We start from the raw sequence: 23,041 nt of genomic DNA, 5'->3' as shown, positions 1-23,041 counted from the left end.
CTACCCTTGACCTCAACCACACTTGTGTGCCTGGAAACTCAGCGCTAGGGCGTGACAAGAGGCCACATGTGCTCTCCGTCGCAAACATGCCTACGCCCACCCCACCAGTTATTCGTCAAATTCCAAGGCTAATATGCCGGCTGCCCCGGTACGATTGCAACATCTGATTTCTCCGTCCATTCGCAAGTCAAAATGGGTGTAATGTGCAATTATGTTTAGGCCTACTACGACGAGAAAACAATGGCATCATGACCAACATGATCAAGAGGTCCAACCGTATGGACAATACATCGAACAAGGGGGGCCAACTTGATGGATTCTCTACTGACGGAGAGCGATTGTTTGCCGACTCAAAGGATGATGATATCGGCCAACAAGCCGCAACATAGAAAAAAGAAAAGCCATAGGGCCGGAGCATACATGGTCGCCGAGGCCAAGTTGCTTTGTGAGGTTTGGAGGGAGATTGGACGAGATCAAATTCATGGTGCCGAGCAAAAAGTAGTGACATATTGGAAAATTGGCATGCAAGTGCTTTCATGAGTGTAGGAAATTTCATCCCTATAATTCTGCTAGTGGTCGAAATGACGTCTCTCTTCAAAAGAGATGGTCATTTATTGCCGTGGAGTGTAGTAAATTTTGTGGTGCGTACGCGCATGTGAAGGAGGCCTATGAGTGGCATCGGTGTTGGAGGCTTAGTAAAACCTGGTCTATTCTAAACATGTGAATTTACCTTGCATATGCGACTATGTCTAATGGATTTTTCATCCATATGTAGGTGCTTCCAAGCTTTGGATTATTTCAAGGATCTCTATGAGAACAAATCTTTCACGTTGACCCATTGTTTGAAGATGATAAAAATGTGTCCAGAGCGAGAAACACGCTATGCTTCATACAAATGAGTCTAGAAGGCTCGAAGAAACATTGCAATAAATAATTCAGCCGTCGTTCTTGAAGAGGTTGGCCCAAGCACGGATGATCCCGCGGTTTGGCCAAGGGGTCACAAGGCCATCAATCAAGATCTCAAGCGTGATACTTCATCACATGCATTGCATGAGAGATTGGAGGGGGTTGATCATCCAAAAGGAGGAGGCAAATGCCTAGAGGTACGAGAGGAGATGGAGAGAGAAAAAAAGGAACAAAGGGTAAGCTTTCTTAACCTCCAAAAGAAGACCCTTGAGGTACAAGAAATAGCTCTTTAAGTTAAAGAGAGCAATACCCGGTCAAAAGCCGTGGATGTAGAGGGTAAACTGATGGCTGAGGAGAATCAAGGCCGACCTGAGCATCATAGACCAAACTCAGAGGGCATGGTTTGAGAAGAAGTAAATGGTCACCAAAAAATGCGATGCATGATCTCATATATCTATCTTATTTCGTGTACTTCCTATGCAACTTGTATCATTTGAAACTTTGGTTTGATATTATGTTGTGTGAACTCCTTAATTACCTAATTTGTGACAATTTATTAGCTATTACATTGAAGTGAAAAAAAGTCAGTCCAAACAAGCTACAAAAGGACACTCGCTTGTCCAAATGACCAATCCAAATATATTAAAATAAATAAACAGGTTTGATATTTAAAATGGATCGGGCGATGCCTCATCCTGCTCCCCCTGGCCAGATCGATTGGCAGATCGCACTCTGCGACAGCTATCATGTCTGTCAGACCGGGACGCACGCCAGCCGTCCCAGTCCGATCCAACCCGACCCACTCCCGGCGCGTCCTTGGCTAATCAGAGTGCCAATTCAGCTCACCGACCACAGCCAAAAATATATAGGACGCATCACGTGCAAAGCCACAGTCATCAGTGAGAAAAGTGCTCACTTCACTTCCACCGGCGAGAGTGAGACTGAGCTGCTGCTCGTCGGAAGCTAGCTCCGATGGGTGCCGGTGCGGCTGCTCTGTCGGCCCGCGGCCTCCCGCCGCCGCTGCTACTGCTGCTGCTCGTCTTCCTGCTTGGCGACGGCGCCCGCGCCGCGGTGGACACGGGCGGGCTGAGCCGGGCGGCGTTCCCCAAGGGGTTCGTGTTCGGGACGGCGACGTCGGCGTTCCAGGTCGAGGGCATGGCCACCGGAGGCGGCCGCGGGCCCTCCATCTGGGACCCCTTCGTCCACACCCCCGGTACGCAACGCAGCCGGGCTCACGAGCTCCACCAGCTAAATTGAGCTAGATCCTACGCATTACTGTTACCGATCGGCTCAAATCGTTGGATGCGGGTGCTGTGGCTGTGGGTGGGGAAGCGCTGACAGCATTTCGTGAAGCTTACGAGTTCCGTTAAGCTAAAATTGTCTTCTTGCTTTGGTGCTGCCACGAACAGGTAACATCGCGGAAAACGCGAACGCAGATGTGACCACAGACGAGTACCACCGCTACAAGGTAGGACGAGCACACGAGAATCGACTGCCAACCACCTCTGTTTCTGAAATCCTGTTCAGTTAATTTCTGAAATCTCTCGTGAGCGAAGTCTGGGTTCTGTCAGTGATATTTGGGTGCCCTTACAGGAAGATGTCGATCTCCTGAAAAGCCTGAATTTCGACGCGTATCGGTTCTCAATCTCATGGTCCAGGATCTTCCCAGGTACATCAAATCTGGCTCTAGCTATAGCATCTACCTGAGGTGTTTCTGTTTCACTGATTCAATTTTGTTTGATTCAGATGGGGAGGGAACAGTTAATAAGGAAGGTGTAGCGTATTACAACAGTCTGATAGACTACGTCCTTAAGAAAGGTATAAGGATATCAAAGTGTCTTGCAGAATAATTCAGCTTTTAAAGTGTGCGTGTGAACGTAAACGCACCCATGTCTTAATGTTTCTGTCCAAAACTGAGCAGGGCTTACTCCCTATGTCAACCTTAACCACTATGATATCCCTCTTGCGCTTCAGAAAAAGTATCAAGGCTTCTTAAGCCCAAAGATCGTGTAAGTCACACTAAATTTTACTTTTGCCCTTTTACGCATGCACATCTACTGGTACTGCGTTGCCATTTCGGAACAATACACGATGATACAATATATTTTGCCGACATTCTAAATATATTTAGTCCAGACATTATTGAAATATATTTAGTCCAGACATCATTGCTTGTAATACATGATAGGCAGGAGAGACGAGAGATACATATCTATTTTTAAGAAGAAAGGTTTTTTTTTTCAAGATTCTATAACAACCAAAATCCCTGACCAATACTGAGTTTTCAGTTTCCATTGTGAACTTACGAATAAATGGAATTTTACATATATTTAAACTCCCACCATCCCAAAATAAGTGACTCGGATTTGTCTAGATTCGCATGTATCTACACACTAAAACGCGTCTAGATACATGTGAATCTAGACAAATCCTGGTCACTTATTTTGGGACGGAGAAAGTATGTAATTTATATGTATAATTTGTTATGCATGTAAGTATGTAATTTACATACTTATCACGGTTGTTTTAAGGGCCAGTGAGCATTAAAAAGCTTTCCGTCTTTTTCTGTAGAAACATATTTGCGGACTATGCTGAATTTTGTTTCAAGACTTATGGTGATCGAATTCAGAACTGGTTCACATTCAATGAACCGAGGATAGTGGCCGCACTTGGCTTTGATACTGGAACGAACCCCCCTAACAGGTGCACCAAATGTGCCGCCGGTGGGAACTCAGCAACAGAGCCTTACACTGTTGTTCATAACATTCTCTTATCTCATGCTACTGCAGTTGCAAGATACCGCAATAAGTACCAGGTTAGTAACATGGTAGTTTGCACCCACACAATAATTAGGCCAATTTGTGACATTTAGTTTTGGCTGTTTTTGATGTTACCTGCATAAACTAAGAGTTCCAATTTTTTCCATATACTGTCTGATGGATAACAGGTACAATTTACTATTGATCATAGTCTGGTACCAACATGAAGACAGTAGCTTTTGTCAGTATTTTATTACTCTTCATTTCTACTGCACTTCTATGCCCTTGGTGTTTCTCGAATTAGTCACTGGATGGAATTTAATTCACTATCCTGTTCTAGATAGTATCCTACAAAAACAATGTTTTCCATGCTATGCCAGGTGAAATTAAGTGTTAGACTCACTTGCACTTGGGAACAACGCAATAGAATATGTTACATGCATTAGTATTTATTAGGAAAGTATGCCGCATATGTATTTCTTTTGCTATGTGTGATCCTGTCAGCTGACTTTAAACAAAATTTAGGCAAGTCAGAAAGGCAAAATTGGGATAGTTCTGGACTTTAACTGGTATGAAGCTGTTACCAACTCAACTGCAGACCAAGCAGCAGCTCAAAGGGCTAGGGACTTCCATGTTGGTTGGTAAGACCGTGACTGTGATTTTCCATGAAACCTCTAGGTTTTCATTTGACACTTCATTGATATTTTTGTACCGGAAATTCAGGTTTCTCGATCCACTATTAAATGGTCAATACCCGAAGACCATGCAAGATATAGTAAAAGAGAGGTTACCTAGTTTCACACCTGAACAATCTAAGTTAGTCAAGGGCTCCGTAGATTATATTGGGATAAATCAATATACAGCTACCTACATGGCTGATAATCCATCGCTCCAGCAAACACCGACAAGCTACTCGTCTGATTGGCATGTTCAATATATCTGTGAGTTGTAAACTTATGATCAAGGTTTTATGAATTTATATAATATAATTACTCAATACGCATCACTTATCACCTTCCCTTTGAATCTGCAGTTCAGCGAAATGGTGTGCCAATTGGTCAGCAGGTGTGTATAGCTGTTTCCTCTTGTAACTCCAAATTGCATTTTTTTTTGCCTGTGCTACAACGACTGATGAGTGCAAAAGTAACATGAGAATCTATGTTTATGTATCAATGTGTACAGGCAAATTCCAATTGGCTTTACATCGTCCCGACGGGCATGTACGGTTGTGTGAACTACATAAGGGAGAAGTACAAGAACCCGACAGTCATTATATCTGAAAATGGTACTTGAAAGGGCTTATCTCCTTTAGCTTGCAACTCCTTTTTAGGGAACTTTAATTTGTAATTCTACATGCAATGTCCATCAAATTATAACCAATTAGGGTGCTATGATACCAGGAATGGATCAGCCTGGAAACCTCACACATGATGAGTTCCTGAAAGACACCACAAGGGTCGAGTTCTACAAGAACTACCTGACCGAGCTGAAGAAAGCGATCGATGATGGCGCGAACGTGGTCGGCTACTTTGCATGGTCTCTCCTCGACAACTTCGAGTGGCTGTCGGGTTACACATCCAAGTTCGGCATCGTCTATGTCGACTTCAAGACTCTGAAGCGATACCCCAAGGACTCGGCCTACTGGTTCAGAGACATGCTGGCAGGAGCAGGGGCGAAAGACGGTTCAGGCTCTCCCGCCAGCAGACGGGCTGGTTCAGGCGCTTCAAGCAGCAATCTAGCAGCTGGTTCAGCAGCCTCGAGTAGCCCCCGGGTTCTGCTTCCTCTGTTGGTTTCCTTGTACTTGGTTCTTCCATCCATCTTCTTGTTCTCTTTGTAGAAGTGGAGTCCTGGTTCCTTGCTGTAGCAACTAGCAGTCCTTAAATAAGTGTTGGACGCCCGCATCATTTTCGTTTTAAAATTGTGCTACAGCGAAGAGTGTTTTGGAACAGCCTGAATGAGGGGTCCGCTTGCTTAGTTTCAGAGTGTTGTTACTTGTTATTGTGTAAATAGTGGACGCGATGATTCAGACCCAGATCAGTATGGGTGATGTGTCCCTAAGCTTATAATCGGGTGATGTGCCTATTTTTGTGGACGCTGTTCGCACGGATTGAGACTGTGACTGCAACTTTGACTTGACCGTCCATTACTTTTTTTTTTTTTTTTTTTTTTTTTGCGGGGGAAAGAAATTAAATTACACATTCATAGAGTTACAATCAATGTCCAGGGCCTCAGCAATCTCAGAAGGAAACTGTGAGAACCATACTTGCGTTCTAGCTTGAACTCTTCCAAGTTGCGCCAGACCGTGACTAACAAAATTTGCCGTCCGATCCACTTTCGTGCAATTGCACTCTCTTTCCCTTAGTAAATCACGAATTCTGGAAATCTGAAAAGCGTAGACAGACATGTTTGGAGACCCGCCCTTGATAAGGTCCAGCGCCACCATGCAATCTGTCTCAATAATAAGAGGCAGGTGCGTCCATAGTAGCGCCAACTTCAGGCCATCTTCTAGCGCCGTGATCTCCGCTTCTGTAGCGTCCTGACAGCCAACCAACTGACGACAAGCGGCCAGTACGACATCGCCTTCGCTATTCCTGATTACCATCCCAGCCCCAGCTGCTCCACTAGGCGCCCAGGACCCATCCACATTAACTTTGAGCACGCCCGGTTTAGGAGGAACCCACTTCTTCTTTTCCTTCTGCCTTCCCACGCTTGGATCATGGGCTCGTTTGAACCCCTTGTCATGGGATACAACCATCTTCCCCTTCTCCACATCTTTGTCGGGCCATTGCTTAATCAGCATGAGCGATTCCAGGTAGCTTAGCAGGAAACGTCGCGATCCCTCCACAGATGGCAGAGGCTTGTCGTGGGTGATCTCGTTGTGCACATACCAGATCCGCCAAAGCAGCATGAAGGTTCTAGCTCGCTGTTCCTCCGACAGGCCATGAATAAGTTGTAACAGCCACTCCGTACCCGTATTCTTTAGCTCAGTATCCGCCGGGATGTCCCACGTTTCTCGCATGGCGTTCCAAAGGTCCCTGGCAGGCGGGCAGCGGACAAACGCATGGAAAGTATCTTCATTTTCCTGTCCACAGATGAGACACAGCGGGGGAGTTTTAATTCCTCGTCTGTGCTTATTCACTTGTGTGGCGAGGGCATTGCGACCAATTTTCCAAACCAGGTTCTGGACCTTCGGAGGCACCGGACACTTCCAAATCAACTTCCAACTTGGACGTTCGCCATTTGGCCGGCTGCTAGTAGCTTCAAGGCCATGACCATGAAGATGTTCCTCTAGTGCAAGGCAGTACCCACTGCGCACAGTATAGATACCTTTTTGCTCTGGAGCCCAAGACAGGAAGTCATCCTCATTCCTCGCTGAGGTCTTTATCTGAAGAATCTTAACGGCATCCTCTGGAGAGAAATAATGATTTACCCGCTGGCTATCCCATGTCCCAGTTGCCGTCAGGAAGTCCGACACCCAGCGAAACCTACAGCTCCGACGTGGTGCATTAGCCTTGAAATCCCCTCGTGGTATCCAGGGGTCGCGCCATGTTCTTATTTTTGTACCGTTTCCTACCCGCCACAGAACACCCTTTTTCAGAAGTTGAAGCCCATGCTCGATCGCCAACCACGTCGATGAGGCGTTTCCTGTAAAGACAGTATCAATCAGGTTGCCATTAGGGTAATATTTGGCCTTTAGCAGCTGCGCACATAGAGAGTCCGGGAATTGGATGAGCCTCCAGGCCTGACGGGCGAGAAGAGCCTGATTGAACAAACGAAGGTCCTTAAACCCTAATCCTCCCTGGTCTTTGGATCGCAGGAGCTTGTCCCACGCTATCCAATGAGCTTTTCGTTGGCCATTCTCCGTACCCCACCAGAAATCTCTAATCATTTTTGTAAGTTCATCACAGAGTCCATATGGCAATTTAAAAACTCCCATGAGGTAAACTGGAAGCGCCTGTGCCACAGACTTAATGAGCACTTCTTTAGCAGCCTGTGTCATGAAATTGTCCTCATAAGTGGTTAACCTCTTCCCTAACTTTGCTTGGATGCTTTGGAGCCTCTCTTTATTCATCCTACCCTCGGGAGTAGGCAGACCCAAATATTTCGTTTCAAACGCTTCAGCTGTTATATGCAGGTATTCTTAATCTCATCTCGAATAATCTGAGGGCAAGACGAGCTGAACATGATGGAGCACTTCCCCGGGTTTATGAGCTGGCCAGTACTCCCAGTAAAAGCTCCTAACACTTGCTTTATCCTGTTAGCCTGAGCCACATCTGCCTTAAAAAAGAGCAAACTATCATCGGCGAACAGGAGGTGTGAAATACCCGGAGCACGCCTACAAATGTGGATGGGTTCAATTGTATTCCTCTGAACTTCCTTGTTTAACAGAGCTGACAAACCATCGGCAACAAAAAGGAACAGAAAGGGGGAGAGTTTTTCTCGTCTACGGTGAATCGTGCCGCGCTAGTTGTGACTGAACATCTATTGGCAAATAGGGACCTCATTTTTTCTAGAGTACGCCAAGCCTTACCAAAGAGACAAGCTCTATAGACATCCAAGTGTAGTTTTTTTTGAAACGGGGATGCACCCGGCTTCTGCATCATGATGATGCACACAACCTTTTATTAAAAAAGGTTCAAATTCGGTATTGTTTACACCTCAAGCATCGCCAAAAATTGATACAAAATCAACCAGCAAAAAAAGCATGACATACTATGACTACACATCAACATAGCCTCCTAGTATGACGTCAGCCAGCCAGGCACAAGAAAACATCAAGTGTAGTACAAGTGTACAACTCCACACCCAAGCTAATTCGGAGATTAATCACCACTAGACCTGGCCATGGGCAGCCCGGCCCGGCCCGGGCCAAAATTCCCGGGCCAAGCCCGACCCGACCATGCCACTGGGCCGGGCCTGGGCCTAATTTTTTGGCCCGATGGTTAGGATGGGACGGGCCTGGGCCGTCAATTTGTGTGATTTAGTGAAGCGGCTCGGCCCGAGGCCCGACGGGCTTTTAGTATGATGGGTCGGGCCTGGGCCTATTTTTCCGGCCCGACGGTCGGGCCGGGCCGGGCATGGGCCAAGATTTTCCGCATCGGGCCTTGGTCGACCCGACCCGAGGCTCGGCCCGGCCCGAGAAATGCTCAGCTATAATCACCACACACATTGCAACCACATCACAAAGGGCATGCCCTAAGTGGAATAACAAAGCCCCTTCTCGACCAACATTTGTCAGTTTTGAAGAACAAAAGCTCCAGTTGAACTTTCCTTGCCGACGCATCAACCACTCTTGAATTCCTATAGGAGTCGGCGAGTTGGTCGAAGGACTCGGTCGGTACTGAGAAAGTAATTGTCTTGGACTCACCGGCCATGGCATAAATTGCACCCATGAAGATCCACCTTGGAACAGCTGTGATCACCGGAAGAACACCAAGCCAAACCTCCAAGCCTTGTCTTCACACGCGATGCTCTCAAGAGAGAAACAACATTGAGTACGCTGCCATCGCCGTTCCAGAAATGAACCTAGGCTTTCGCCTGGAGATAATAACCCAAGCGAGAAAGAGGGAAAGGCCGACACACCTTTAAGGAGCAAAATGACACCCATGGGAGCCGGCGCCACCGGCATGGACCGAAGACATCCGAGCTCATCGTAACTCTTGCATCCCCAGGAACTCATCCTAACTCTTGCTCACTCCAACCTTTGTGCCTCGTCATTCAGATGCCACTTTTTCTGCGAACACTTTCCCCCTATTTTTTTAACTTACGATGTAAAAAAATAACTTGTACCGCTCACATTCTAAGGACCGTGTTAGCTATCCATTGACCATTTATTGCCATTTTTTGACAAAGTGCATATATTAATATCGCGAAGATACCAATTACACCTAGCTTCGAACAACGTATTAACCTAGCCCCGTTACGGATGCACACAACCAGAAAAAAAGAAGAATTACAAAAAAGAAAAGTCTGGCCATCTATTCCATGAAACACCAGAAGTCCAGCTTCTCCAAAAGAGACACATCCAAGAAGCAAACAGTGTACAAGCGTCGGCATTGCATGATCATAGATCTAAGGTCTTCACCTTGAAGAAAGTCCTCACTCTAAAACACAATGCCTTCAACAAGGTCATTGCTAGGCACAACCAATTAAAACAAGATTTTGAACTTCTCTGTGCAGTTGCCCCCACTTACACGCCGCTTCTTCAAGTCATGATTGACCAAGCCAATTCCTTATCGCCACAAAGACTCGAACCACCATTGCTAGTCCTCAGATCTAGGCTTCTATGACATTCTCCACCAGCACCATGGAACGAGAACATGCTCCATGATATTAACTGCCAACAGAGCTTCGAAACGCTTCCTCTGAAACTAAACATCCAGAGAAAAACACAGACGCGCACAACCGAATCCCGCTCGACCTAGCAAACTTTAGGCATGTATCACTCAGTGAAATTCGCCGACGGAGCCTTCTGAAACACGGCACTGCAGCCAGATTGATGGGTATATGCATCCGGCAGGTCAACGTCCTAGCGCGAGGAGGAACCCTAGAACCGCCACCATTATTCGCAAGACTGTCCGCCCCCCACTCCACCAGCCGTCTCCTTGCCGGATTGACTGAAGAGGAAGGAGGGTGTCCAGAAATTGCTGCTTTTGTGATTGAGAGGAAACCATTGATAAACTAAGTAATAAAAGTGGTTGTGTACATCAATTGATGCGAGGCCGGTATCCCCATTTTGGGAAAAAAAAGTTTTCTCTCTCGGAAACGTCTTAAAAACTGAATTTTGGAAGTTGATTATTAGGATTTTAGTGGGGATGCTTTTGTTCGTGTGTTCACCCCCAGGTAGCTATTCTTGAAACACATTTAAGATACTAATCAACGGTAGCACGTGTTGGATCTGTACTACCCTGCCTAGCATTGAACAACAAATCAATGGCATCACATGTCCGATGTGTACTGCCTGCCTAGCCAGTGCATATATGCAACACGGACTCGTGCCGCCCAGATCGACAACCCGTGGACTTCCAAGGTACGCACGCACGGTCGAACCGGGAAAACATCACCGCCGCGGCCAGGTTCGCCGGAACCTCCCTCCGATTCCCGGAGGAAGAAGGCCCTCGTCAGTCGTCACCCACCCGGGAGGCGTGAACTGGCAATCATTTCAGTTTCCCTGGGGACACCCCATGCGCGCGGCGTTATCGCCTTGCACGCGGCGGTGTCAGTCCCATCCCGGAATAGCCCAATCTCGACTCCGCGCACAGCCAAAAAGATGCTCCGCTCCACCGCACCGCACCGGCAGCTGCAGCTGCAATTATTAGGACGCGCGCGAGCGCCCACAAATAGGAGTGCCACCGCACTGGCAGTAGCAACACTGAGAAGTGAGAAGCCACCATTGTTTGGGTGGGTGTGAGCTCAAGCTGGGCGCGCGAGATGGCCGCGAGGTGCCTCCTGCTGCTCGCGCTGGTGGCCGCGTACCATGGCGGAGGAGCCGCCACCGGGGCGAACTGGCTCGGCGGACTGAGCCGGGCGTCGTTCCCCAGGGGCTTCGTCTTCGGGACGGCGACGTCGGCGTTCCAGGTCGAGGGCATGGCGGCCGGAGGCGGCCGCGGGCCCTCCATCTGGGACGCGTTCACGCACATCCCAGGTGACCACATTCATCCATTTGCTGCTCACCACTTCTCTTCGCCTGTGCTGCTCTCTGAGCTACTACACTCTGCTTAAACCGCGTCTAGCTAGCACTACAGATGTACATAGATTTTAGGCAGCTGAGTACTGGACTTCGAATTTTAACTGAGATTCCAAGTGTGTTGTTCTTTTTTATCAAGGTGCCTGATCCACACTAACATTTTCTTGCTCTCTGCTGCGATGAACAGGAAAGATTGCAAGAAATGAAAATGCAGACGTTACAACAGATCAGTATCACCGCTACAAGGTAATGTACTACAATGTTCAAATTAAGCAGAGACATCTGTGTTTGAGGTGTGAGTGCGTGCCCAACTCACCTGTGTTTGAGGCTTAGCTTCCACGAGGTGGTTACTCCGTTGGTTGAGTTTTTGCCGGTTTCCTTGATTTAACCGCGGGTTGTATGGTTTTTGGATCCGGTTTTCGTTATTAAGTGGATCAATTTCTCTCTTCTATAATGCAAAGGTAGAGCTCCTGCAGTTCATCGTCAAAAAAAGAAGAAGTTTGTTTTAAGCCCACGGGCTAACGAAAATGCCGATCGGAACCCGGGTACTCCCAGGGATGAAAACGCAGCCAATAAAGAAGCACCACGTGTGTATCAACATATGTATTCTCGTTACGTATATAAAGTGTATTTCCACCATGTCTGACACACGCATTAACTTGGCTATTAACTTCCATCTCCTCCTCCCCAGCAACTCCTCCCCAGTCCATACTTCCCCCATCCTTCCGTTCAGACTTCACACCACCACCCGCTCGCCGTCTCTCTCCAGCGCACTTCCTGGCAGTCCTCAACCAGGCTTCCTCCTTGCCGGTCTCAAGCACGCTGTCCCGATGCCGACCGACAGCGCCTCCTCCCGCGCGCGCCCTTGGGCTCCATTTCCATTGCCGCCACAGCTAGCTCGGGTGGCGGAGGGCTCCGGGCGCAGGCCGCGGTGGGGGTGGCGCATGCTCCGTCTTCGTTAGCCAAGATCCCACCTCCACGACGGCGGGCGGCGGATACCCATGCCGATGAAGCCGGATTTCAATCTATACAGCGCCGTCTCCCCTCCGCGCACTCCTCCGTGCGCACCATGTCGGAGGAGGAAAAGGACCAGGCCCCGCCCAAGCGGCCGCGCGCCGCCGGACCAGGTGATCGAGTGCTCGACAACATCCTCCAAACCGTGCTCCAGTTCCTCGTCGCCCCGCGCGACCGTAGCGTCGCCTCCACTACAGGAATGGCGCGATACGCCGAGGGCTTTTTATATGCCGACGGCCAAAAGTCGGGGCCCTCGGCGTATGGCCTGGCCTGGCCAGCCTCCTCATCCGACCCTCGACGTAGCGCGGCCGTTGGCGTAGCGAGGTCTACGCCGAGGGCAGCCCTCGGCATATCTTTGGCCCTAGGCGTAGACAGGGCTACACCGACGGCCATTTTTCAAATTTGTCTAATTTTGTAAAAATCATAACTAATTCATATGATGTCAGAAAAATGCGTATGAGGTATCAAAATGTTCAGAAAAACATCATCTATCCGTTTATGTCAAAATCATGCATATTTGAATCATGTACAGTACCATGTTAATATAGAAACAATTCAATCACTTTCTTATATGTCCTCAGGTTCCCGTTTTAGCCAGATGGCAATTTAAACGAAGTCAAAAAATCTCGCGGTGCATGTCATCATTTTATGTGTCCTACTAACCACTCCAAAAGATGAAATTGGGATACGCCAATTATTTGGAAAACCCTTCACAAACAGGGCTATCACGTCCGGAGTTCTATGGCTTTTAGGGCAAATGAGTAGGAAACGGCCCGTGACACCACATAGTTTGTCGGAACGAGGCCATATTTGGCACGTGCGTGGTCCCTGGGATGGGAAGCAAGGACCCGGGAGCGGATTTCCAATCCGACCTATGGGTGATTGTTTTTTCATTTTCGGGGTGCCAAAACGGTTTTTTTTTGTGAAGTAGCTACATGAGACGCATTTTAGTATTACGCGAGACCTCCGCGTAGTGGTAGGACACTGCCTCCGCACCATATATGACTTGCCATATGTACGCGCTAGCTATCTGGGAATCCCTACGGCTTCCTGCGGTATCCCGCTGAATCCGCTGGAAAGTGACCGGATTTGAACTAGGGCTACACTTTCTATCGCTCAATAAATTCCGGAAAAAATGTTTTTAGGTCTATAACATATCACTTTATGTGCAAATTATTTTCCGTTTAACGCGATGGTAAACGGGTGCACCAGCGCGCTCGATACGGCCTTATCGCATCTCCGTGGGGGCCCGTTTTGGCCAAATGGCAATTGAAACGAAGTCAGAAAATCCCGCGGAGCTGCATGGCGTCATTTTATGTGTCCTAGTAACCACTCTAAAAGTCGGAATCAGGATACGATAATTATTTTGGAAAACCCTTCACAAAAAGGGCTATCACGTCCGGAGTTCTATGGCTTTTAGGGCAAATGAGTAGGAAACGGCCCGTGACACCGCATAGTTTGTCCGAACGAGGCCATATTTGACACGTGTGTGGTCCCTAGGATGGGAAGCAAGACCCCGGGAGCGGATTTCCAATCCGACCCATGGGCGATGGTTTTTTCATTTTCGAGGTGCTAAAACGGTTTTTTTTCTGAAGCAGCTACATGGAGCGCATTTTAGTATTGCGCGAGACCTCAGCGTAGTGGTAGGACACCGTCTCAGCACCATATATCACATACCATATGTACGCGCTAGTTATCTGGGAATCCCTGCGGCTTCCTGCGGTGTCCCTCCAAATCCGCTGAAAACTGACCGAATTTGAACTAGGGGTACACTTTCCATCGCTCAATAAATTCCGCAAAAAATGTTTTTAGGTCTATAACACATCATTTTATGTGCTAATTTTTGTCCGTTTAGCGTGTTGGCGAACGGTGCACCAGCCCGCCCGATACGGCCATTTCGCATCTCCCGAGGGGGCCGTTTTGTCCACATGGCAGATTGGGCGTCATATTTGGATTTCTCTAATTTTTAAGTTCAAATGATGATATGGATGTTATATTTAGATTACTCTCATTTTTCTGATCGATTTAGACATATTATTTGTGGAATTTCGATTTTCTGATTTAAAGATATTAATTGTTCCATATTAAATAGAAAAAAGACTAAAAAATAAAATCATTTTATTGTTATTTGAATTCAATATTATTAATCATTATTACTTATATATTCATTATTGTTTACTTAAGTAATTGTTTGGAATTCAAAAATAATGAGTTGTGACATCACGGTCCAAGGGTTAATAGGGTTGATAGGCTATTATTATCAGCAAGGTGTCAATTCTTTAAGGGAAGCTCATCCGAATGGAACCAAGAAGTTAAACGTGCTGAGGTTGAAGTAGTGTGAGGATAGGTGACCAACTGGAAAGTGTAGCCATGATTATAATTTGACCTAAGATTAAGTGTACTTAGAGTTAAAAGTGTATGGGTGAAAGATGAACAAGTAAAAAAAGAAAAAAAATGGTGTAAAAAAATTAAAATTAATTTTTTTTTAAAACTCTATGCCGAGGGCTTTGCCGTCGGCATATACATTTTTTTTTATTTTTTTTCGATTTTTTTTTTATTTTTGAACTTTTTTTGGAAAAAGGAAAATTCAAATTTGTAAAATTTGTGTGCCGACGGTTTTGCCGTAGGCGTAGCGTGCTACACCGAGGGCTGGGCTACGCCGACGGCAATATTATCTGTGCCGAGGGACCTAAACGCCGACGCTATACGCCGAGGGCTGCCGTCGGCGTAGCCACGTCTGGCGCAGCTGGCCGTCGGCGTATGCGTCCATTCCTGTAGTGCTCCTTCGTCTGCCGCTCCTGGCACCGCGCTGAGTCTGCCACCCGCGTCTACCTCGCCGTCCGCAACATCCTCGCCGCCTCCCGGGCCGGCGCCGCGTGCCGCTTCCCCGCCGCGCACCACATCCTCAAGGGCCGCCGCCGCTTGGCTTACTTCAACCTCCTGCGGTCCGGGTGGGCTGGCTCTAGCTTTCGCCCTTGGGCCGCTCCCTTCGCCACCGCCGCCTTCCCCGCGCTCCGTCGGGCTGGCGACGGCGCAGTTACTATAGGCCATGCTCCAGCCGACGTCGGCCGGCGCGACGGGGTCGACGCCGAGGTCCCTGACGCGCTTGATGTACTCCTTCTTGACGTTGCCCTTCCGCAACTGCAGCAGGCGTATGACGCTGCGTCTGGCGTCGTATCGGAAGTGGTCCCCCGTGGCAGTGAAGCCATCGATGAGGTGCAGGTCCGCCTCGAGCAGTGAAGCCATCGATGAGGTGCAGGTCCGCCTCGAGGTCGTAGCGGCTGGCCGGCCGACGGCGGGGCACATGCACGGCGAGTTCTTGCTGTGGATGCGCAGTTCCGCGCCAGCATGCTGGACTGCTGAGCTCCTCGCCCGCTCCCTCCTTCAAGCGTCGTGTTCAATTTCTTCAATTTCCTCTTTCTTTTTGGTTCCTCTCGGCTGTGTGTGATTTGTACAGATTTTCTTTGATCTCATTCCAATCTAGTTGTTATTGCTTCCGATCCAAATGGCTGTAACAAAATGATGTGTGTCTTTTCTTCCTATCCAAATGGCACTTTTTCTTCCGATCAAAATGGTCCATTAATAATGTTAACAGATTTTTTCTATCATTAATTAATTTGGGAGAAGTGCTAATGGATATTTCCATATTTTAAAAATATTGTTTCAAAAATATTTTTATAACACAAAACCATTCGTACAAAATGTCCATTTTAGAATTAGTACAAAATGGCGTCTTTTTTACATTCAACATTTTTTATTTTGATGTTTATTTTAGATTCGTACAGGCTCAATTTTTTTTTTACTATTTCCACCATTAGGACAAAATGCTTTGCTTGGATTTTTTATATCTGCATAATTTGTAAAAAAATGTATTTTAGAAATTTATGTTTTGACCCGATCATTTTGACTATCAACACCATTAGTTAATTGTTTTAGCCACCAACATATATTTCCATTATTTAAATAATGCTTCAGAATTATGGTTATTACTAGAAATTATGTTGCATGCACTGATGGGGTACTAATGAGCTAGTGGCTAACGACACAGTCCTATTCACCAGAATCCCTGCCAGTTATACATGAACCGTCATTTAAAGCACACACACATGCATACGGGACGCGGTATGTATAAGCATGCGTATCCACCATGTTAAATCAGAGAAAATCAACGTATAAATAAATCGCTATATTAGATACTAATCGCAAAGCAATCATTGATGGGCATGATATCAACCTCGCCCGTAGCCGGGTTCCAAAAGTGCGCGTCGCACGGGCTACCTGCTACTACATGAGTAAATCAGAATTACTTACCCCTTCTATATTAAAAATAATAGCAACTTGCAGTAGCAACAGTTAGCAGATTCTGTATCTAGGTGTTCTCTGTTCCTACTACAAACATAAACAGCGTCCAACTCTCCATAATTTAAATTTTATTGGAACCTTGTAGGCTGCTAGTTTCTCCATGTAAAAAAATTGGTCAAATGGTTATGTCAATTTTTTCTCTTTAAAATACTTCTTGAAAGGTTAGCTATCAGTGAAGAGATGGCTAACCAAGCTTTCTGTAAGTAGAATATCCTTGCCCATTTATGTAGTGGAACTCACAGTTCGCAAAGCGCATATGAATGACAGCTTCCAATATTCATTATTGACTGTATATGCTATCGAGTAGAGGGTGTGCATACTTTCTTTTGGAGAACATTAAATTAATATCTGCATTGTAGTTGCGTGAAAGAACTATAGAGCATGACGTTTGATCCGTTTATGCTGGCACAGGAAGATGTTAATCTCATGAAGGGATTAAATTTCGATGCCTATCGGTTTTCTGTCTCATGGTCCAGAATCTTCCCAGGTATGCAAAAGGCAAACTTGGTACATAAGTCTGGTATTTTGTTTTTTTACTGAATGCAACTTATTGCCACCACTTATTCGTCATTGATTTCTGTAGACGGTGAAGGAAAAGTTAACGAAGAAGGTGTAGCATACTACAACAACCTGATAGACTACCTGCTTCAGAAAGGTACAGCATAACTAAGCATATATTTCGCTATCTGAAACTTCAATGTGATCCTGACTACATTGATATCTGATGTTTCTGTGAAAACTAAACAGGCATTACTCCTTATATCAATCTTTACCACTATGATCTCCCTCTTGCACTTGAGAAGAAGTACGGAGGCTGGTTAAATGCGAAGACGGTGTGAGTCAAACCAGAATTTAGTATTTCTATCTACTCATGTGTTAGATTTGACTCCGCATCTCAGTGTTGTTGGAGAATTATAGTTTGGAATTAGAATCATACGTGTGAAACCTAAAAGTTTTTGATGAGTTACTAGATATTATCTGTAAATTCTTCATTAAAATGCACTGCATACAACCAATATATGTATATGTCTAGTTAATTCTATCGAAAAAAATGTGTCTAGTAAATGCAGCATGTTATACCTCTGATGTGAAATGCAATTATTCTGTAGGGAACTATTCACAAACTATGCTGACTTCTGTTTTAAGACATTTGGCAATCGAGTAAAGCACTGGTTTACATTCAACGAACCACGGATAGTTTCGCTCCTTGGTTATGATGTAGGCACCAATCCTCCTCAAAGGTGCACCAAATGCGCGGCCGGTGGAAACTCAGCGACAGAACCTTACATTGTTGCTCATAATTTTCTCTTAGCACATGGTTATGCAGTTGCAAGATACCGAAGCAAGTACCAGGTAATTTTTTACCTAAACAAATAAGTGTATATTATAATTTGATCATATTTCAGGAGTGTAGTTGGAACTATTTTCTTTTATAAAAGCAAGTATGACAGGCTCAATGTGCATTAATTGTGGAACAATGCACCCCAACATGATTTCATTTTAATTAGTGTGTCTACATCAATGAATGTATTAGCATCCTTAACCCAACCCATGAGTGACGAGTAATCTTGAGATATCAGATATGTATGGCTTGACAGTTGCCATGAACATCATTCTTTGTAGACTGCTGATGGAGTAATAATTGAATAAAAATTGAAAATTGTAGGCAGCTCAGAAAGGAAAGGTTGGAATAGTTCTGGACTTCAATTGGTACGAGCCTCTTACAAACTCAATTGAAGACCAAGCAGCAGCACAGAGAGCCAGAGACTTCCATATTGGTTGGTAAGGCCATTCGAGTAAACTCCGGCAAAGCATTTCAGACTAAAAGAGTATATCAATGCTAATACCATCAACGGTTGCACTGGATGCAGGTTTGTTGATCCTTTAATAAATGGACATTACCCACAAATAATGCAAGACATTGTGAAAGAGAGGTTGCCCAGGTTCACTCCTGATCAAGCAAAGGTGGTCAAGGGCTCAGCTGACTATATCGGGATCAATCAATACACCGCTAGTTACATGAAGGGGCAGAAATTGCTGCAGCAGACGCCCACTAGCTACTCGGCCGATTGGCAGGTTACTTATGCATGTGAGTTTCTGTCTGAAGCTGTAGGTTTTGCATCAATATATTATGATAAATATTATGATTCATCTTTTATGGCATAATTTTGCAGTTGCGCGTAATGGCAAACCAATTGGACCTAAGGTATATATATGTAGCTCTTAGGTGCAACCTTTTCCGGTTTTGTTTTCTTTGACCACTCCATATTTGCATTGGTTAAGTTCAAAATTAACATGATAAATCCTTGTCGATGCCTTACAGGCGAATTCCGATTGGCTTTACATCGCTCCGTTTGGCATGTACGGATGTGTGAACTACATCAAGCAGAAGTATGGTAATCCAGCAGTGGTCATAACTGAAAACGGTACTGGATACAGCTCCATTATTATCCGGTTTTCAACTTCATACCTTTCATGAATCATCTTGTGAAACATATATTAATCTTGTCACCATGTCAGCAGGAATGGATCAACCTGGGAACCTCACCCGTGATGAATACTTGCGTGATACCACAAGGGTTCGGTTCTACCGGAGTTACCTCAACGAGCTAAAGAAAGGCATCGAAGATGGTGCCAACGTGGTTGGCTACTTCGCATGGTCTCTCCTGGATAACTTCGAGTGGAGCTCTGGTTACACATCCAAGTTTGGAATCGTATACGTCGACTTCAACAGCCCCTCGCTAGAACGGCACCCGAAGGCGTCGGCCTACTGGTTCAGAGATCTGCTGCAGGGCAAACACTGATGGACTGCCTGTCAGTTCACATAATGTTATCATCATCCTGTTGAGTTTTTCCCTACCATTGCCCGGCCCCTTGGCATCAGAATTCAGAGCCAGCTCTGTTCTCTGGAGTATCACGCTGCAGTGTTTTCTTGATGGTTGGACTGGATTACTTGATAAAAAACTTTCATGTTACAGGCATTTCAAGAATATATTGGAATATTGTCAACGTACCACAACTGATGACAGTGAAGTGATAGCTCATATGTTTAATTTGTTTGGACTTCTGAATCTCAAATCTTAATATATTCTATACTATTGATGGAAAATGGTAAGAACCAAAAGTGTCTTATTGTGAACTTACATCATATCGCATTAATTTCTTTCATTATTTTATCATGCGCACCATTAGGTTCTGTATAATTTTTCAATTTTATATTGCCATGCCAAATTTATTCATGTTTGAGAAACAAGGTTGAACACTTCATGGTTATACCATCACAATCTAGCCAGATATCTTAAAAACTATGCCGATCAATACCAACATCACTCGCGCAAAAAGTACGTATATCCTCCTAGAGTTTGAATTAATCAGCGGTATTCTAAAAACATAACTAGTTGACTTCTTGACTTCTAGACATACACGGACTAATTAAAGCTTCTACCAATCACACTTCAAGTGAAGTTGAATCTTAATGTGTTTGGAATACTAATGTGACTAAAATTTTGCATGCATGACTATGGATGTGCATTATGTTAACATGTGCGATGAAAGAAATTTGAGGGACCATAGCAACACACGAGACAAGTAACCGAGAACAACAACTAAGAAAAATAACAACCAACCATATAACAAGCAAGCAGGTACGAATACAACCTAGAGTGAGCCCATCGAATGACTCGTAGCATAAAAAGCAGATAGTGAGTTGAACTTAGTTGGCACATTCCCTATGGGAACTTAATGGCGCAGGTGTGTATTACCTTGAGATGCTTACCTTGGTATGCGTCTAGATCTCCATTTCACAGGGTTTTCTTCTATTTTCTATGAAACCAAATCTTATTTATAAGTTTATTATTTCGATCTCAGTTATCTGATAATTGTTATAAAGATACAACATCATCATGGATTTAGACACACCTTAATACCCAATCGATCACTACCAATTTAGGTAGAGATAAATTGATCACGGACAAAACACACAGACACATAGATCTACATTATCCTTGAAATTGCAATACCCACCATCAACGCCAGCATAACGACACCACACAACACAAGCTTGATTGTCACCACAACTAATATCGGAATGTTTCTCTTCGCACGGATGCCCTTCAATCATGTCTATGAAACAAAATAAATGTTGTATTAGATGATATAAAGACCAAAATATCTAAGCAAAACATTGGAGTATCATACATATATTGAAACTGTAGTGCCATATGTGTTTGCTCCTTACCTCCAGCTACGAGTAGTGCGATCATCAATACGGAGGTGACGAAAATAGTGTTATTTCTTGCCATGGAGAACACTTGGGTTGAATGTAATCTATCCTAACAATGAATTTATATAACATGAAAGGTGAGATATTTAGTGTGCTTTTGAGTATGGAAGGTTTAGCGCATAGCATTGTACCCAAATCATTAATTGTTGAAGATCGGAAGTTATTTGGGCCACGCCAAACTAATGCCCAGTAATCTTTTCGAATCATATAATAACTTATAATTAATTGTGGAAAATTAATTTTTACTCCATTAATGCAGACATGGTAGTGTTTTAATTCTTTAAAGAGTTCATGCATTAGTTGTTACTCCATTCATTGTAGAAGATATGAAACAATCTGGACCGGACCAAACTAATTCCAAGTAACCTTTTTGAAGCATGTATACTTCAAAATGAATGAAGATAAATTGTTGCTCCATCGATGTAGCAATGTCAAGTATTTTCCTTCGAGATTCCATAATTATTTGTTCAAGATTTAATTCAATGTCGGTTTATATTGTATGCATTATAGGACCAGTAATTTGATTTCTATCTTTTGTTGAGGTCTGCTTTGGCACACCCCCCGCCCCCAAAAAAATATTGGTGGTTGTGATCCCACTTGTGTGGCATCAACGTCGTTGTTTCAAAACAAACCTTGTTTTTTTTTCCAAACCTATGTATACATGAAAAAATATATAACTTCTAAAAATAAAACCATTGTTGAGTGGGTACACTACTAGGGAAAGGCTTATCCCTAGTGCACCAAAATCACTTATCGTTGGCGCACCAGCGCCTGCCGGTGGGAACAGACTGATGGTAACGGCTTATCGCCGGCACACCAGCCCATGCGCCCGGTGGTAACACCAGTTATTTTCGGCGCACCATCCTGGTGCGCCAGCAGTATTTTTTTCTAGGATTCAAAAAAAGGGCTGATCTAGATCTAGATCTACGTCGAGGTCGTGACCGTGGCACCTCCATCGATGTGGTTGTCGCCGTCACCGTGGTTGTCCCATGGCCGTGTTCGTTGGAGTGAGAGGAGGTGGTCACCGGAGCGAGAGGAGGTGGTTGCCGGAGAAGCTCGTCGGAGGAAGGTTAGCCGGAGGCAGAAGCTCGTCAGAGGGAGGTTGGGGAGGTGGTCGCCAATGAGTATTTTAAAAATGTTCTTGCCAGAGGGAGAAGGAGATGAAGTAGGAGAGGTAAGGAGGTAGATGAGGAGGATGGAGAAGGGAAATTGGAGGGAGGAGAAGAGAAGGTGGCCGGAGGAGGAGGAGGAATGGAGGAGAAGTGAATGAGGAGGAGAACGCGGAGTGAAGGAGGACAGGAAAAGTGAAAGAGGAAGAGGAGGAGAAGTGAAGGAGGAGAGGAGAAGTGAAAGAGGGGGAGGAGGTGCCTATATACTTCAAAATCTAAGAGCTGAAAAAATCCTAGTTCCGTTTTGAATTTGAGGGATGTAAAATTTTCCTTAGATATATTTTGATATAAAAAAGTTTTCATCGGAGGTCGTATGCAAGTAGAAATCATGTTTTATCGAAACATGACCTCATTTTGCATAATATATCAAAATTCATGTTTTTTTTTTACATTTTCATTAGAAGTAGATGACATGGAACATGGTGTAACATCCCAAAAAAATTCAAAACAAAACAAATGAATTTCACTAGTTCCAAATTCTGGAACCAACAAAAACTTTTATTAAATTAAGTGTGATACATAGTGATCTTGCTTAATTCTTGTGCTATTGCCATGATTGCTTGTTAAAGTAGTTTGAAATAATCTTAAACCCTAAACCTCACCCCTCTTTTCACCATCCTAGTTAAAAATAAAATAAAAGGAAATTAAATAAGAAAAAGGCATATGTGCCTATGGCTATTTTTATAAATCTTTACCCTAGACCTTTCTACTTTGTTTAGAGGTTTGGAAAACCTTCATACACCCTATCTAGCACTTATCAAACCTAATCCAAGTTGTTTCCAAAGAAAATGAAAAGAAACTAAAAATGCCATAGAGGCATATGAGAGTAAAATAGCAAATATGTGAATTTAAGAATATTGAC

At 44.8% G+C, this 23,041-nt stretch overlaps 2 protein-coding genes across 2 annotated transcripts; both read left to right on the top strand.

The window, feature by feature from the left end:
* Nucleotides 1-1,878: 1,878 nt before the first annotated feature.
* Nucleotides 1,879-5,790, top strand: LOC124697164 (beta-glucosidase 8-like). Its single transcript, XM_047229794.1, has 11 exons — nt 1,879-2,119; nt 2,316-2,374; nt 2,500-2,575; nt 2,653-2,724; nt 2,828-2,915; nt 3,478-3,721; nt 4,191-4,306; nt 4,389-4,606; nt 4,699-4,730; nt 4,848-4,950; nt 5,066-5,790. The coding sequence occupies exons 1-11, from the start codon at nt 1,879-1,881 to the stop codon at nt 5,500-5,502; spliced, it is 1,686 nt and encodes a 561-aa protein (XP_047085750.1). The 3' UTR covers nt 5,503-5,790.
* A 5,306-nt stretch (nt 5,791-11,096) lies between these two features.
* LOC124700202 (beta-glucosidase 7-like) lies at nt 11,097-19,723 on the top strand. Its single transcript, XM_047232368.1, has 11 exons — nt 11,097-11,310; nt 11,540-11,598; nt 17,140-17,215; nt 17,312-17,383; nt 17,476-17,563; nt 17,838-18,081; nt 18,395-18,510; nt 18,600-18,817; nt 18,903-18,934; nt 19,052-19,154; nt 19,252-19,723. Exons 1-11 carry the CDS (start codon nt 11,097-11,099, stop codon nt 19,530-19,532), a joined length of 1,503 nt encoding a protein of 500 aa, XP_047088324.1. The 3' UTR covers nt 19,533-19,723.
* The last annotated feature ends 3,318 nt before the right edge of the window (nt 19,724-23,041 follow it).

Source organism: Lolium rigidum, chromosome 3 (assembly GCF_022539505.1).
Source record: "Lolium rigidum isolate FL_2022 chromosome 3, APGP_CSIRO_Lrig_0.1, whole genome shotgun sequence".
Taxonomy (NCBI): Eukaryota; Viridiplantae; Streptophyta; class Magnoliopsida; order Poales; family Poaceae; genus Lolium; species Lolium rigidum.
The sequence above is the reverse complement of the archived record's forward strand: the minus strand, read 5'-3'. Positions and strand labels throughout refer to the sequence as shown.